The 18,505-nt window shown below is 39.3% G+C and overlaps 1 protein-coding gene across 3 annotated transcripts in view; it reads right to left on the reverse strand.

The window, feature by feature from the left end:
- Positions 1-1,726: 1,726 nt before the first annotated feature.
- Positions 1,727-18,505, reverse strand: part of LOC124721724 (E3 ubiquitin-protein ligase RNF6-like) — a 67,704-nt gene continuing 50,925 nt past the window's right edge. For all 3 annotated transcript variants that reach the window (XM_047246818.1, XM_047246820.1, XM_047246819.1), the window contains exons 3-4: positions 7,448-7,509; positions 1,727-3,928 (exon numbers count right to left, since the gene is read on the reverse strand). In XM_047246818.1, coding sequence (XP_047102774.1) covers positions 2,312-3,289 — 978 coding nt within the window. In that variant the 5' untranslated portion in view covers positions 3,290-3,928; positions 7,448-7,509 and the 3' untranslated portion in view covers positions 1,727-2,311. The remainder of the gene's footprint in view (positions 3,929-7,447; positions 7,510-18,505) is intronic.

Raw genomic sequence — 18,505 nt, forward strand, 5'->3', positions numbered from 1 at the left:
ATGGGTCCCATGCCCACTACAATCTTAACTGACGATGCCACTGGGTCAACATGTAAACATGTATGCCTGGTCTGCTACAGAGCTCCATGTTCAACAATTTACGATGAACAGTGTGCTCTGAAAAACTTGGGTGTGCATAAGCATTGTGTTCTCTCAGCAGTGATCCAACAGTTCACCATCTATCTTACTATACAGAGCAGACAAGCCTCCGAACCCCACAATCTGTGGAGAGTCGTGAACGTCCGACCATTGTGTCAAGCGGTGGTGGTAGTGGTAGTAGTAGTAGTAGTAGTAGTAGTAGTAGTAGTAGTTTTTGTTGTTTCTCTGTCTTCCTACCTCTTTCCATAGCTGCTCACAACAGTAGCACTGTGAACATTTGACCAGCTTCGCTGTTTTCAAGATACTCATTCACAGGCTCTTTGTAACAATAATCTGCCCTTTGTCAAAGTCACTTATCTCAATGTATTTCCCAGTTTGCAGCTCATATTGTTGCTAGGGTGATCTCCTGTTGGGTGTCTGCTCCTCTTACATACTTTGTTACCATGTCACATGCTTGCAACGCCACCAGGTGGCATCCAGCATTGTGGTGGGCTGTGGTCATAATGTTTTGGCTAATCAGTGTAATTTTTTATACATACCTTATGTACATGAACACAAATATGAATAATGGAGCTATCAAATGATGCAGTACCAGGGATTGTAGTGTAATACAATTTTCATGACATGATGATGGTGATATTCCTTTCCAAATACACACACTCACTGAACTGATACAAGTATTTGGTGAAAGATTTAAAAAAAAACACGCTCGACTCAAACACAGCAAATGCAGAGTTCTCGTCTTCTCTCATAGCCAGTTGGTGCTCTCATATGGTGCTCAACAGGCTCATTAAACCTTGAACCTTGATATCTCAAACACATCTGAGAAGTGCATCTCACTAGAGCAGCATTTGTTAGATCCAAGTACGTGGTAGAGTCAAGCAAAAGATAAGGGAAACCTCAACTGTTGAGTGTGTAATTCCCTTGTAAGTAACAAATCTAAAATAATCATGAAGCCTGTCTTTAGCGTGTAATTTTATCGCTGTTTCAGAAAATAGTGCCAAGAGACTGTCAGGCTACTGTCGGTCTATTATTGTAGACAACCTAAATCAATATGTTTACTCTCTAAAGTGTTGTCTGGCCCGTCTATGATACATTTCTATTAAGATTTTTTGCGCACAGTACTCATTTGTTAAATCCAGTAGCCTTGATGAAATGTATGTAGAATTGAGCACGATAAAAGTGGATTATATACTTAAATATGCCACTGAACCTTCTAATTACAAATAAAATAGAGAGAGAGAGAGAGAGAGAGAGAGAAGAGAGAGAGAGAGAGAGAGAGTGTAGCTTAATTCAGTCAATATACGAGTTGGAAACCACATGGTGATATTCACAGCATTTCCAGTTTTCACATTTTCTGCAATCACTTTAGAAAAACATTTTTTTTCCTTCCTCACAGTTTTTCAGGGACAAACATTATCAATAAATGGAACAATGGTTACACATGTGGCAGTACACTATAAAAGTTACCACAATCTGAAATGTACAACTGTATTTCAGCTACAGTTCACTGAAACAAACTCCAAGTAGGATACTTTTCTCAGATATCAATAGGCCCGATAAAGTAAAAAACAATGCATATAACATAAAAATCTCAGTTACTATTTGTACAATAAATAAATATATAATCAGTTTATGATACTTTGTTGAGAGTATGAGGCTATAGACACAGTAGACATTGTAACAATAAACAGACATTTAAGTTATGATTTATGGAACCAATAGTGTGTTTACCATTTAATATTCACTACGTTTAAATATCTTTTAATAATCACAAACACTATACAAGTAGTTTCCCAGCACAACTGCTTTCAGCCCCCCCCCCCCTCCATATGCATTAAAGAAGAGCCATTCAAACAAGTCACAAAAAGTTATTCTTGGTGTGAATGTATTTGGGGACAGTAAAGGGAGAAAATCACTAATTTGTACACTACTGAAGCGTTGGTCTACGCGGTATGTTGAAAGAGTGCTAGGACCTCCCTCTCATTCAGACAGCATCCAATCACAGCTGCTGTTAAAAACTACTGTTTGTAAAACTTTTTGCACTGTAACACAGTTGTAAGTAGAGTGTCTGAAAATGATTCTGGAAACATTCAGTCTATATATTTGATAGTATGTAATGGGAATTGATGAAAATACATTCCCATACTGAGTACACAAAAATGTGTCCCAAATCTTCAAATGGATAAATCAGTCGTAATATTCAGTAGCTTCAGTACTCATCAGAATTCATAAATACTTCGAAATCAGTATCAGAGGCTGAAGATTCATTAGCACTGTCATGTGCGATAACAGTGACATCTGCATCTCCAACAACTATTCGGAAACGAGCCCTTTGGTTACCTGGATCATCATCGTCATCGTCGTCATCATCCGGAAGAATATCAATATCATCATCGTCATCATCATCAGAATCATCATCATCATCAACAGGCCTTCTGCACATTGGGCAGTTATCATTCTGCTCAAGCCATGGTATTATACAATTTTTGTGGTATAAATGGTCACAAGGCAGCTTATGTACTATTTCATCCAGTACAAAATCTAACAAGCACACTGAACATTTCAGACCCGAGTTAACTTGCTCCTCATTTATTGCAACTTCTGGAAGATCCTTGACCTCACGTTTCTGATTTCCAAATAACATTGCATTCACATAGGCAGCAAAAATTTCATCCATGTACTGCCTCATCTGTGTTCTCAATTGTGTCCGCCAATTTGGTTGAGTTCTTCTACGATGACCAGCAGCTACACTGTAATTTGGTCGCTCACCTCTTGGTCTAAGTGAATAAGGCTCCCTTTCTTGATTTGTACTGTTTCTTCTGATACCTCGGTCTGGCAAAGCACGACGCCTGAGCCTTGGGCAAGGTTGGTGACTACCAGCTGCCTCGCCATGTTCATCTGCAACACTCATTTCTCTGCCATTTCTGGTTGGGCTGTCTGCCTCTCTGCCACGAGCTACAGGGGCACTTGCCTCCCTATCTTGGCTCTGAGTAGCATTGGTCTCCCTCACATGACTCCGGTGCCTGAGTCTTGGGCAAGGTTGACGACCACCAGCAACCTCACCATGTTCCTCTGTGACACTCGTTTCTCTGCCATTCCTGGTTGGACCATTCGCCTCTCTGCCACGAGGTGCAGATGCATTCCCCTCCCTACTGTGGCTATGAGTGTCGTTTGTCCTCTCTCGCATGGCTGCGAGGAGAACTTGCTACACGAACACGAGTGTACGGAACATCTCTCGTCACACTACGTCCCTGCCTATCACTTGGCACTGTACGACGACTGTGAGAGACATTCACATCCATAGCTTGACTGCAAGTGGCTCTCACTTCTCCATGATGAATGGGAGACATACTTGTCCCTCCAACAGATGGTTGTGGTATAACTGTATCTCTGTCAGATCTTTGTTGTTGTGTGAACTCTGCTGTTCATCACACTTTTGCAAAACAACAACCTCCCTACCAATTCTTTCATCAGAACTGGCACTGAAGCCTTGTCCATGTGGTGGTCGTGACACCCTGCTACGGGTACGCTGTGTGACTCCTCTTGGCATTAGTTCAAGTGCCGTGTTTGTCCCATCTCCAGGAATGTGCAATGCATCCCATCTGCGAGACCGCGCTGTTGTACTTCTGAGACTATGTGCTGTATGTTCAATTGCACTTGTAGGGTCTTCCATTGCAATGTTATTAGTGTGGTTCTCCAACTGATCTGAAGTACACTCTGAATGAGTTACGGGTTGTACAGGGTTTGACAGCACTCCATTTAATCCCACATTGTGTTTTCCTGTAACATCGAGGCTGCTCCACAACTGCTTCAGACATTAATGGACCTGTGAACAACGATACAGAAAAGTAAATTAGCACTGAAGATAGGTAACAGGTGGATGTAGGTGACTCAGTTTCATCAGATTTGGGGGGGGGGGGGACATATTAAAATTACTCCTTCAAATTGACAACATGCTCTGGAGTCAAAACAACAAATAAAAAAGAAAGGAACAACATGCGCTCACTTGTAGACAATCCAAAATCGCAAAATACCTTTCACTATCAACTAGGAGGGAGAGAGAGAGGGGGGGGGGGGGGGGGAGAGGAAGAGAGGGAGAGGGAGAGAGAGGGGGGGGGGGGGGGGTTGTAATTCCAACCTCTTCAGCACTGGCTGCCTTGTGCTGAGAGGAGGATCCAAATGCATTAGTTCTGAAGCAGTTGTTGCCATATTAGCTATTTTTGTGTGCAGCATGCTCTGAAACTAGGCAGTCAAGTATGTGGTTAGTTAAAGTTTGGTGGTGGTCATTTATCCAGAACAACTGTTTAGCTTACATACCCACATAAAATAATCCATATTAATTGCAAGACAACTGGCATATGAAACGGCTGCTTTCACATGTGCCTAACTATGATCAGATACGAAATGCCTGTGATTGGATTGTGATAAGATGTAGTGGGAGTATATATGAAACATTTTAACAACTGGGCTGTCCACAGGGTAATGACAATGACAAGGCTGGTTCATGACCGTAAGCTGTGTCTATGTAGTGTGGCCAATTGGTTGCTATTTTGGAGAATAAAAGTAGGATTTTAGGTGAGAGGTTCTTTACTTCACACCACAATGAAAATTAGTTAAAGCTCTAGCAACAGATAATGTTGAGTTTAGCAAGGGCTGAGTGTCAGGGGTTCAAATGGCTCTAAGCACTATGGGACTTGAACATCTGAGGTCATCAGTTCTCTAGACTTAGAAACTACTTAAACCTAACTAACCTAAGTACATCATCACACATATCCATGCACAAGGCAGGATTCGAACCTGCTACCGTAGCAGGAACGTGGCTCCAGACTGAAGCGCCTAGAACCGCTCTGCCACATCAGCCGGCTTGAGTGTCAGGGGAAGCGCTAATCAATGAGAAACTTGCAATGGGTCATAGGTTTGTCAGTTTCAGATTACTCCTGAAAATGAAGGTGCCAATATAGTAGGGAAGGTACTTTTTGTGTGTGAATAAAAGGCAACTGTCAAAACAGACATAGGTATGTGTTACATGGAGGAAGGTTCTTACAGAGCACGGAAGAAGTGAATGTCAGCTCTGACAAAGATTGAGTGTTAAGCTGAGAAGAACGAAGTTAAGGAGATTTTGTAGTAAATTCTGACATTCTTAACGAAAAAGCAGAAGATTTCCTTATCATGGATCAAAATCAAGAAGATAGTACCAACGAATGTGAAACAGGTATGTGGCTTAAAGTACTGCAGGGAAGATTGTGGTTTAATGTCACATTGACAATCAGGTGGTTAGAGATCGAGAACAATCTCACAGATGGGAAAGAAATTGGCTGTCCCCTAGCAAAGGAATTATCTAACCATTTAACTTAAGTGATTAAGACGAATGGCAGAAGCATAAATATGGATGATCAGACTGATTTGAATCACAGTCCTCCTGAATAAAAGTTTGGGGTCTTACTATTGCAAACCTCAGTTTAAGATCAGATGAAATTCTACGGTTCCAGAGACTTTAAAAAGTCTAAAACATCTATAATGTTTATATGTAGACTTAAGTGATGAATGAAAATTTGAACCAAGGCAGGGATTCAAACCCAGGGTTCCTGTTCACTAGGCAAATGCACTAACCACCATGCCACCCTGGCACAGTGGCTTTGCACAACTTCACAAACTACCCCAGCACACCTCCTTCCTCAATCCAAATTCCCATTCACATCTCAGTCCACTTGGTATTCCCCCTACATTCTAACAGCAGTGCGGAGACTTGCCAACTGTATTGGAACAGCACCTCAGCATCCAATGATCTTGCTCTTGCCTGAAACCCAGGTATAGGTGATTTAATCAAGTGAAACTATATGGTTCCAGAGTGACGTAGTGGTTAGCACATCTGCGTAGTGAGCAGGAGACCCAGTTCGAATCCTGACCTCGGTACAAATTTTCATTCGTCACTTCAGTCTGTACATATACAACACTCTATGGCACTGAGATTGATTAGTATGGCCAAATAGGAAGGTATGCAGCTGCAAGCTTAAGGCATGTAATACACTGAGACAATAGGAATGACATCAGGGAACAATCTTCAGAGACTAGTATTCTGAAGGTGGGAAATGGCTTCTGTTCCAAGCTTGGCTGACAGTGATGGATGATGTAGAATATTCATATTGAGGGACTAAATAACTATATGTGGCAGATGAAATAAATAATCAGCAAATATGTCCGCATGAAGAGAGTAAAAGGGCACAATTACTGACATCACCAGCTTACTTACAACTACTACTTTACATCTGATACCTAACACAAATGGGACAGCTCAAGGTAATAGAAAAGTAGAATTAGTTCATGGACAATTCAAGCTAAGATACAGATTGACACACAGTGGCCTGCCATTCTGAAATCACATAGCCATATAATTCAAGATCAGAAGATGCAACAAACTCATATTTACGTATATAAGCTGTTGATTAATGACGACACAATTAGGTAGACAAATTAGGAAAAAATACAAAAATACAAAAACATACATTATAGTATTTAATTATGAATAATTTAAATAATTTCCATTGTAGTTGCGAGGTACATTCTGATGTTGAGGCCATACAGAAGCCGGCCGCGGTGGTCTCACGGTTCTAGGCGCTCAGTCCAGACCCGCGCGACTGCTACGGTTGCAGGTTCGAATCCTGCCTCGGGCATGGATGTGTGTGATGTCCTTAGGTTAGCTAGGTTGAAGTAGTTCTAAGTTCTAGGGAACTGATGACTACAGATGTTAAGTCCCATAGTGCTCACAGTCATTTGAGCCATACAGATGAGTCTTTAGAACAACAGGAACACAGGTGTGCAGGTAGTGGTAGACGGGGGTAGTGAGCGTGAAAGCACACTGGTGACCTGTTGTGTGATAGGAATGGTCGGTGGGAAGTGGTGGTGGAGCTTTCTATGGTAACCATTATGTGTTGAACAATAGCTTTAGCAAGGGATCAACCACATTAATAAATTGAATAGAAGTTAAAGAAATATTTAGTAAGATTGAGGACTTATTGTCACGTTGTTGAGTAATTTGTGTTACATGAACTTGTGTACCGAGTTTGGTTTACAATAAAATCATATCTTCCTGTTTTGAAGTGTACCTGCTCTGATATAGCTTGTACTTTCTATCAAAGAACTAATTAGGATGAACATTAATTTGCCACAAACTTTTACTGAAACATATACACCATGTGTCACCTAATTATACAAATAGATTTTTACCTGGTCCTCATCTATTGAAATTTCAGAGACTTTCAGCAAGATGCTGGAGTCCTGCACTTAAAGGGAACAAGTAATAATGGTGATGCACCCCTAAGAGCCAAAAGTATTCAGTGCACTTAACTGTTCAGCCGGAAGTAGTAAGTTTCGCAATTCTGCTGCCTGATCTGGTGAACCAGCTTGTACCTACAACATAAAAAAATCTCCTTTTAGTTCACAGTTAACATTGTATGATATTAATTTTTGCACATTCAGAAATATTGATCATTAAAGCTTGTTATTTATTTCTCTGATGTTGTATCATGTATTCTCTACAGATGTAGAATTCTCAGAAGTTTTGCCAAAATTAAGAAACAGTCTTCTTTACTTTTAGGAAACATTAATTATTACAACCAAGACGAGTAATTTTGTATACAAAAAGAAACATACACCTAAGGATATTCTGATTAGTGAACAGAAAGGACTGACACAAAGGAAAGTAAAAGTTTGCGTAAGAAGCTGGGGTGTGTGCTTGTGGCTGATGTACTGTGGTAATTCTTTAACGGAGAAAACGATAAGACAGACCGACTGCTGAACTACAGAAACAATGTGGCAACACAAAGATGTTCACTAGTAATTATCGTTGGTGTCCCACGCATGTACATTGTTACAGTGAGAGGCGACTGAAAAAAAAAAAAAAAAAAAAAAAAAAAAAAAAAAAAAAAAAAAAAAAAAAAAAAAAACCACAATGGATACATATTAATTAAACAGCAAACTAACAGGGGTGCTGCCCTGCTCATCATCACTGATTTTGTCCAAATTTATGGGATATAAAGGGCTAGAAAAGAATGAAAGAGACAGAAGTGGAGATCCAGATGGCCAAACGTTTAGAGAAAATAGCGTTTTTAATGCAGGTCAAGTGAGGGATCAGCTATTTATCTCAACACTATTTCCACATAGCGGCTGGCGCAGTGGAAAGAGTACAGAACAGTAATCCCAGGATGGTGGGGGTCAAGTCTCTATGAGGGAACGTATTTTTTTATTTCCCATTTTCACATGAATTGCACTGAAAGTGCAATGTACTATAAAACCTTTATGGTAAATTATTGCCAACGGTCTATGCATGCCTAGACAGTACTGGCTCTTTTGGACCATGGATTCAAAACATGGTGGATTATTAGGTGGCATAAGATAGGAATGTCATCACTACTTTGGCCACTCTGGGAAACTTGCAACAGCATTTTACAAAAATCTTGGCTGGTGAAATGAAGCCCTTAGTGCAGGAGAACAAATTTCTTCTGTTAAATCTTCAGGGAACAAATCCCCAATTACACACAAATTTTTTTAGGACAAAGGATTTCCATCGTGCAGTATTAAATTAACCCCCCCCCACCACCACCACCACCACCACCACCACCACCACCACCACCACATTACGAACTCACATCCTGAGAAGACTTCATCAAAATGCTTTACACTGTACACCACCACCAGCTATCCTCACCAATATTTGGTGAAATGATACATTACACACGGTTTGCTGCCAAATTGTGTGATTAAGAGTGAACCTTTAATGAATGTAAACCAAGATTGTTTTCTACAGAAACTTTAAAATAACCATGCAATAGTAAAAATGCGGTGTTTATACAGGGTGTATACGTGGACAAGAAAAAAAAATTCCTGGATTTTTCCCGGATCTCCTGGTTAAAAATACATTTTCTCCCAGGTGAAAATACACTTTTTTCATTGTAAGTGACAGTATACTTTCTCTCAGATCTGTAAAACTTATCCTTTGAATGGACATGGTTTTATACAGCAGCGTAGAATTTCCCTGCGCTTTAGGAAACGAAACTCGGGGGGGGGGAACACATTTTGGAAAGATCTTTGATGTGCAGCAACATGTACATTGCATATTTTTGTGTTATGGAAGTATAAATTCGAAGTCTACCAACAGGAAAAGTTAATGGTTTAAATTAATATTCATAGTGTTGCTATAGGAAAAGCAAAGCTTTCGCATATAATATTTATCTCTAAGCTTAATAAGCTACAAGAAAAGCTAAACTTTCACATATAATGTTGATCCGTTTAGCGCATATTACACTTTAAGAGACATCACACAAATAGACGAGTAAAATTTTTAATAGCGACTTAAATCTCTGATCTTCTGGGCTCGAAATTCTTCTAAATGGCTCGTCATCAATGAGTTGATTTTTAAAAGAGAGAAAACGTTCTGTGATTTAAGAAATTCATCGTACATTCTCACACATAGTTCATCATGTGTCAAACGCAAATTTACTTTGAAAATAACTCTTTTCGAACAACAATTCGCAATATTTTCCTGCGACCTGTTAGAAATGGATTCATTTCAGCAGTTTCCAGAGAGACCCAGATAAGAAACGTTACCGCGCTTGCACAGCTACCCTTACAGTGCACATTCATATGTCCAGATTCCCAATGACGTAGGCCTCGGCCTGACAGGAAGCTTTTCAGTGTGGTTTTCGTGACGTAAATTTTCTTAGAGTACCAGTACTGTATTATCTCATGTTTGCTTCTTTATTATGACATAATCCCATATGTGCTAGAAGATAAAAACGTGCACTTGAAATGCAGCGAATAGTTGAAACTAACCAATAGTGTGGAATTAAACACTTCGTTTCAAATACATTGCCTGCCTCAGCAGGAAAGCTTAATAAAAGCCAAACTTCTTTAGCAAAACGACAAAACTAACTTTATTGTTCTGCAAGGTGATTAATGCGTAACTGTCAGAAAGGCGGAAATAAAATAAAATAAAATCTACAACTAGTAACATATTTTGGCCTTCCGTAATTAAAGTATGCAGTGCAGTGCCACGCCTCTTCAAACAACATTCTTATGCCGCATGTCAGTGTATTTCGCTCTGTGGAATTCAAGGGTGTATATTTTGTAATGGATGTCATCAAACTATTTCAGGACAGTGGACATTAAACACCCTGCCCTCTTTTTATAATAAAAACACCTCGCAATTAGTACTGGGTAGGATTATTTGTAACCAGGAGAACAAGAATTCTTCAGAAAATCTGGACTTTATTGCCTATTAACTAGTAACTTGCTCTTCTGTGTGACAAAATTAAAGATAGGATACCTAAAACTAGTAAAGACAAGAAACAGGCAAGACAGTACATATTTCTTCAATCCTTAGGCCCTAGCAACTTTTCTCTCTAATCTTGCTACAGCTTTACATGGCGTGCTTTCCTTTCAGCAAAAGAACTATCACCTTATAAAGTTCGTCAAACGTTTTGCTACATGAAAAATAGAAATGTCGTTGTCTAATACCGAAAAATCTGTTAATACAAATAGTACCCAAGACTGGTATGGTTTCTCGATCTGATTACGTCTATTTTGTCACTGTGTGCTGGATAAAACAGGATAGGCCTTTCTAATATTGCATCAATTGCAACATACACCAAATACGCAAGACTGTTTTGGCAATGATGATCATTTTAATAATACGACAGAATATAATTCACTTAGCACCAGAATGAAATACCTATTTGGCCTACTACAAGCAAAAGGCTTTACATTAGGAAATAGTTTCACATTTCATTCATATGCTCCAGTTTCTCACGCACGAGACCGAAAAGCAGTAGTAACAAATTTTTGCATAAATTTGAAATCGTCATATTCTTCCATAATTTGTGTGATTCCCCGCTTCTTCTTCTGTGTTCTAAGAGAGTCTTATCACTAGTTCTGTAACTATTTCTACCACTGTCAAAACTCATTCTCTGGTTAACTTTATTAACCCTGCCACAATCACCGGTTTAGTTCTACAGTGATTATTCTCTGGTTAGGCGTTATTACGCCTTCGTGCAATGCGTTTTCCGCGCTACTCAGAATGGAACTTAAGCGGTTGCTAGCTGGGGACTACAACTGGCCCTGTCTAGTGTAGCGATCTGGTCAAATATTTTCTGTGAAAATTTCACTTTCTTGGATACACCGAGAAGATAATACGTAATCTTTCTCACTTGTTATTCCTGGTAGTCGTTTATTTCCATTCCGGTAGTCTGAATCTATGGATTTCGCTAGTAATTATAACAACGCTGAGCATTCACAAACCGAATCAACCACATAAACAAGCAGCAGTTGGCATTCACTGGTTCAGCTTTATTCCGCTCAGCTCGCATAGCCCTGTCCCATATTGTCTGCAGGAAACTTTATTTCTAGATGTGACGAGGATTCCCCTGGCAGAGACATCACGTACACTATGCACGCATTCAAAAAATCAACTTATAATTCACTCAGAAATCAACTTAAAATGTGTCCAAAAACCAGCAGGTGTGCATTTCAAAATCATATGAGTAAATGATAGACCAACGTGTGCTGGATGCTAGTTGCTTAGTGAAACAAGGTTTTTCCTCAAGAATATGAATATGCCCCCTGCCTGCGAAATTGCCGCCCGGTTCAGATACCCCGGTTTGCTTCCACCCCCCCCCAAGAGATCCGGGCCTGCTGCGCACGCATGAATCTGGCAGCTTGGGCACGCCTGTAAAATTTTTCGGATCCCATATGGCTGGTTGAAGCTACTGCTGCTTACACAGCCAACAGCCACATTTCTGTAACCAGAAGCGGGAGAAGGTACTACTTGTATGCGACTTAACTGCGCATGTGTATGAGCCCACTTGTAACTGATTAAATGAGTCGAATGTAAACAGTTGTGACGTCACGCTCATTGGAGGCAGTTTGTTGTTACGAAGCATTGCATATTCTTCCGAAAGCCTACGACACATTTTGCTGTTCGCAGATGCTCGTACGAGCACTGTTGTTTTATATGGCGCATTTCCTTTGCAATTTAAGTTTTATTTTCGTTTTTTTCTCTTGTTCATGTTTTAATGCTGCAGTATTATTCTGCAATAGCGGGATACAGTAATATTTTTTGTTTAGAGTATCGGTTCTTACCAGTCAAAATTACAAAAATTTAACCAAAAACTAAAACAACAAAAAATTCCCGGAATTCTAAAAATCCCCGGGTTTTCCCGGATGAAAAAATTCCCGGGTTTTTCCCGGATCTCCCGGGTCGTATACACCCTGTTACAACTTGTAAAGGATGCCGAATAAATTACTGCTTTTCCATTTTTCACGATTATCATCGCCCCAGCACATGTAAATCGTCGATTGTAATGTAATAAAAGTGATTTTATATAAGTTGTTGTCATGTATGCCTTACATTTATTTCCAATCCCACATTTAATTTGCTTTTTGTTTTTATGGTTTTTGTGAAAGTATTATTAAATACTTGGCATGACTCGCAGTTAAAGATTTAAGAGGAACGGCTGAGAAATATATATTAACATATATTTCTGAAAGATATATTGTTGTTGTTGTTGTCGTCTTCAGTCCTGAGACTGGTTTGATGCAGCTCTCCATGCTACTCTATCCTGTGCAAGCTTCTTCATCTCCCAGTACCTACTGCAACCTACATCCTTCTGAATCTGCTTAGTGTATACATCTCTTGGTCTCCCTCTACAATTTTTACCTTTCACGCTGCCCTCCAATGCTAAATTTGTGATCCCTTGATGCCTCAGAACATGTCCTACCAACTGGTCCCTTCTTCTATTCAAGTTGTCCCACAAACTCCTCTTCTCCCCAATCTTATTCAATACCTCCTCATTAGTTACGTGATCTACCCATCTAATCTTCAGCATTCTTCTGCAGCATCCCATTTCGAAAGCTTCTATTCCCTTTTTGTCCGAACTATTTATCATCCATGTTTCACTTCCATACATGGCTACACTGCATATAAATACTTTCAGAAATGACTTCCTGACACTTAAATCTATACTCGATGTTAACAAATTTCTCTTCTTCAGAAACGCTTTCCTTGCCATTGCCAGTCTATATTTTATATCCTCTCTACTTCGACCATCATCAGTTATTTTGCTCCCCAAATGGCAAAACTCCTTTACTACTTTAAGTGTCTCATTTCCTAATCTAATTCCTCAGCATCACCCAACTTAATTCGACTACATTCCATTGTCCTCGTTTTGCTTCTGTTGATATTCATCTTGTATCCTCCTTTCAAGACACAGTCCATTCCGTTCAACTGCTCTTCCAAGTCCTTTGCTGTCTCAGACAGAATTACAATGTCATCGGTGAACCTCAAAGTTTTTATTTCTTCTCAATGGTTTTTAATACCTACTCCGAATTTTTCTTTTGTTTCCTTTACTGCTTGCTCAATATACAGATTGAATAACATTGGGGAGAGGCCACAATTCTGTCTCACTCCCCTCCCAACCGCTGCTTCCCTTTCTTGTCCCTAGACTCTTATAACTACCATCTGGTTTCTGTACAAATTGTAAATAGCCTTTCGTTCCCTGTATTTTAACTCTGCCGCCTTTAGAATTTGAAAGAGTATTCCAGTGAACATTGTCAAAAGCTTTCTCTAAGTCTACAAATGCTATAAATGTAGGTTTGCCTTTCCTTAATCTTTCTTCTAAGATAAGTCGTAAGGTCAGTATTGCCTCATGTGTTCCAATATTTCTTCGGAATCCAAACTGATCTTCCCCGAGGTCGGCTTCTACTAGTTTTTCCATTCGTCTGTAAAGAATTCATGTTAGTATTTTGAAACTGTGACTTATTAAACTGATAGTTTGGTTATTTTCATATCTGTCAACACCTGTTTTCTTTGGGATTGGAATTATTATATTCTTCTTTAAGTCTGACGGTATTTCGCCTGTCTCATACATCTTGCTCACCAGATGGTAGAGTTTTGTCAGGACTGGCTCTCCCACGGCGAATGCCTGATATTGGGGCTGTAGAGATCACCTAGCTCATCAATAAACAACTTTTTAAAAGAATTAGAAGTATTTTTAGATAAGGTAATACGTGAATTCCATTATATAGTTGTAGTGGGGGATCTAAATATTGATACATTAAAAGACTGTTGCCACACAAGAAGTTTCTGTTATCTGATCAATGTCTAGAATCTCCAGTTAGGTGTACAAAGCCCAACAAGATGTTGCCAGACCTCACAAACACTCACGTATCACGCAATTACTAATATTCCTCAGGGCAGACAAACAGAGCAAGTAATAAACGCTATCTCAGACCTTTATGGACAAGGACTTGAAATACAAGGAATAAATGTTAACTGAGTAGAACTACTACTAGTATCTATAAAGCTAAAAAAGCAGACTACATACATTAGTAAAGGGGAAATATTGGAAGGAAAAACATTCCATACATAATGTTAATGAGAGAATTTTTGCTTGAAACTATGCTACTATAATAATTGCTTGCCCCATTGTATCCAGGAGTCTAAATAAGGGAATTACTAAGCATTGGATCACCTCAGATATCAAAGCAATGGAGAATCTAAAAATGGCATATAAAAATTGCCAGATAAACAAAGCTACAGCTAACATTGACACATAACGAAAAGAGGAGAGCCTACAGTAGAATTAACAGAGGAACTAAATTTAAATTTTACCAGAATGAAATTTCAACATCTAAAAACATTTTGAAGATGGTATGGTCTCACAATTTTAGAGAAAGATGCTAAGGAATGTAGGGATCCAAATGATATCAGCAATATCTTTGATCAACATCAAGTTGGAGTACTGGAAAATTTGTAACGCTTTACAATAGTTCCTAAACGCCAAGCAATATGTATAAGATATCCAATATTGCAGAATGTTTTATTCCAATGGCAACAAGTTAACCAGAGATAGCAAAAATAAGACACACTCAAAGTCCAAAAACACAGAATGTCTTCATTGGATACCTACCTGGGTAGTGAAGTACTGTTCTCAGTGGTTGGTGAGATATCTGACAGATTTAATAAACTCAGCCACATAGAATGGGATATTTCCTAAATATCTGAAAAAGATTAGGGTTGTGCCCATTTATAATGGTGGTGATGGGGAAAATCCTGCAAATTACAGGCCAATTACCATCACAGCTGTCTTATCTCAAATTGTGGAAACAGCCTTGAAAGACAGACTATTAAATTTTATAGAGAAGAACATACTAAATGAGGTACAGCTTGGTTTAGAAAATGTAGCTCTACCACCACAGGCACAGTTAACTTTGTAGCTGATGTTACTGGAGCATTAGATCAACAAAGAAAAGTCTGTGGTATTTTCCTTGACCTCTCAAAGGCATTTGATTGTGTGTGTCACTGCAAACTAATTTAGGGGTAAGGCAGCTGATATCATATATCAATTGTTGAAGTAATACATAAAACAAGGGGCACTATTGTAAACATACACTAATTTTCGGGTAGCTAAGTACAGTGTACCTCAGGGGATCAGTGTTGGGGCCCCCCTTTCCATTCTGTATGTAAATGATATGACACCAGCAGTATGTGACAATGTAATAATGTCTGCAGATGACTCTTCACTCAGAGTAAAAAGTGACCTTGTAAAAGAACTGGAATCCAGTGCTCTTGCAGATACGAGTAAGGCTTACAAATATTTCAGTGAAAACAACATGTTAGTAAATGCGAATGAGTTAACATATGAAAAACTACAAGTGAATAAAACTTCACAGACTGACAGTATTTCCCTTTAACTGTGTAATGCAGTTCTCAAAGAAGTAAGGAATTATAAATTCTTGGATGTCATCGTTGATAAGCATTTGACATGTGAGGGTCATATAAGCAAAGTACACTCAAAATTATGCACTAACATATTCTTAATGAGAAAGATGCCGAGGACAGTATACACGGACTATTAACAAGGCACTATGGTTTAGTCTACCCTCACTTATACTGCATTTTAGTCTGGGAAAATGTTGCACATATGCATATCTGTAGGGTAGGCAAAGCTTCAAAAGAAGGCTGCTGGATGCATTGCAGATCTGACCCCAAGACAATCCTGCAGAAATAAATTCAGGAAACTATATACACTGAAGAGCCAAAGAAACTGGTACCCCTGCCTAACCTCGTGTAGAGCCCCTGTGAGCACACAGAAGTGTTGCAATATGACATGGCATGGACTCAACTAATGTCTGAAGTAGTGCTGGAAGTAATTAACACTATGAATCCTGCAGGCCTGTCCATAAATCCGTAAGAGTACGAGGGGGTGGAGATCTCTTCTAAACAGCAAGCGGCAAGGCATCTGAAATGTGCTCAATAATGTTCATGTCTGGGGAGGCTGGTGGCCAGTGGAAGTGTTTAAACTCGGAAGAATGTCCCTGGAGCCACTCTACAGCAATTCTGAATGTGTGGGGTATCACACTGCTCTGCTGTAATTGCCCAAGTCTGTTGGAATGCACAATGGCCATGAATAGATGCAGGTGATCAGACAGGATGCTTATGTACATACCACATGTCAGAGTTTTATCTAAACGTATCAAGGGTTACATATCACTCCAACTGCACATGCCCCACACCATTATAGAGCCTCCACCAGCTTGAACAGTCCCCTGCTCACATGCAGAGTCCACGCATTCATGAGGTTGTCTCCATACCCATACATATCCATCTGCCCGATACAATTTGAAGCAAGACATCCGACCAGGCAATGTGATTTAAAAATCACCCAATAGCAAACAGAGACAAGTGGTCTGGCAGTGAACCAACGTCATGTTACCAGAAGTCCCTGTACGAGTTTCACCCCTGTGAATGCACATGTGTTCGCAAACCCAGCAGCAGCTGCTGTCAGCCTGCCATGGACATAGCTAGTTTGGACAGCGAATTGTTCATTGAAGGGGTGAAGAACCATTCTGACATAAGAGACACATTTATTAAGGAGTATTGTGATAGTATTAACAAAAGAGCCGCATGGTTTCAAGTGTGTGTAAAATTTCGTGAGGGTTTTGCTGCAAAACCGAATTGGGAAAGAAATTATGTAGGTAAATGTCACCATTTAACTATTTAATGTTTGTGTTCTGGAGGTGGCATTATTGCCTGAATGTTCATACTTAATACTTGAAATAGCACTAAGCAGCATATGCTTTGCCCCCTAGTGAGTGACCTTTCATCAGAACAAACCGATCTTCAGTCAACAGTAACAGATTAAAATCAATTCTGTTATATCAGCTGATTCTATGTAATCAACGCTTTATTGTATTGAATTCAGAAAATACGTAATTGCACACATTTCAATAGATATAAACTGAATAGTCTTCCATACTTGGGAATAAACTGAATCAGTGCTCGCCACAGATTGTTATTGACCAGATTTTGATTTATTTGTCTTGCCACAGTATTTTACCAGCATTTCCTATAAAATTATCAGTGAAAACATTCCTTCTACTGTTCAGTCAACTTCCTCCTTGGGCTGATGTGCTTTCATTTTCCAGATCACATAGCCCCTACATACTTTAAGTGTGTTCAAAGTGAAAACATCTCTGGAACAGCAGTTCTAGTAAAAGACACAGCAACATAATGCAATTCTAACAGTAACATTAAGCTCAAAATTGATATGTCTGTGAAATATTCTCTATTTATTCCTTAGAATTCGAGACGTGCAATTCACATATCTCCGGGTACAACTTAAATAACAATTACAGCTCAATTTTTTTGTAGGAGTGGACAGTTCCAGTACATGTTCTCATGACAAAAATAGATAGACTTCTCTAATAAAGTGAAAGGCACAGGAGGTTCAGTAGTTTCTAGTAGTGGTTGTCCTTCTGGTTGGCTTGCTTGGCCATTTCCAATCATTTTATACATCTTACAGTTTCAAATATACTGGTATCAGATTCTGTACCATGAGATCCAACTTCCACAAATAATTGGCACCTGCAACCACAAACAAGACTTGAGAAAGGAATTTATTTTAGTTCAAGAATTGAGAATCACTGAAACCTCGATTAACTGGTTTCGTGTTTTTGCCATCCAAGGTGCCTAAGTAGATGGGGAAGTTTGCATCCTTTTCAAATTCCCTAGCATTTTTCAACCATGTTTCTTCTGTGAGTTTTGGTCTGCACCCTTTGTGCAAAACTTCCCACACAGCTTTACAAATACAAACTTTCCTTACTGTTCTACACAGTGCTGGGTGGCCAACTCTGTATTAGTAGTACATACCAGAGTCCAGACACTACCCAGATATCTGAAAAATAAATTACTACTAATGCTTTCCAGTTAATTCATCAAGTGACTGCACATTGATTCAAAAATAAAAAATTTACTTTCACCTTCTCTTAAATCTATAAACAGTGTCATGAATGCTTCGAGCAGCTGCGAACTAACCACTTAGCGAGTCCAAAACCTGTTGTGTTTCTTATA

Source organism: Schistocerca piceifrons, chromosome X, assembly GCF_021461385.2.
Source record: "Schistocerca piceifrons isolate TAMUIC-IGC-003096 chromosome X, iqSchPice1.1, whole genome shotgun sequence".
Taxonomy (NCBI): domain Eukaryota; kingdom Metazoa; phylum Arthropoda; class Insecta; order Orthoptera; family Acrididae; genus Schistocerca; species Schistocerca piceifrons.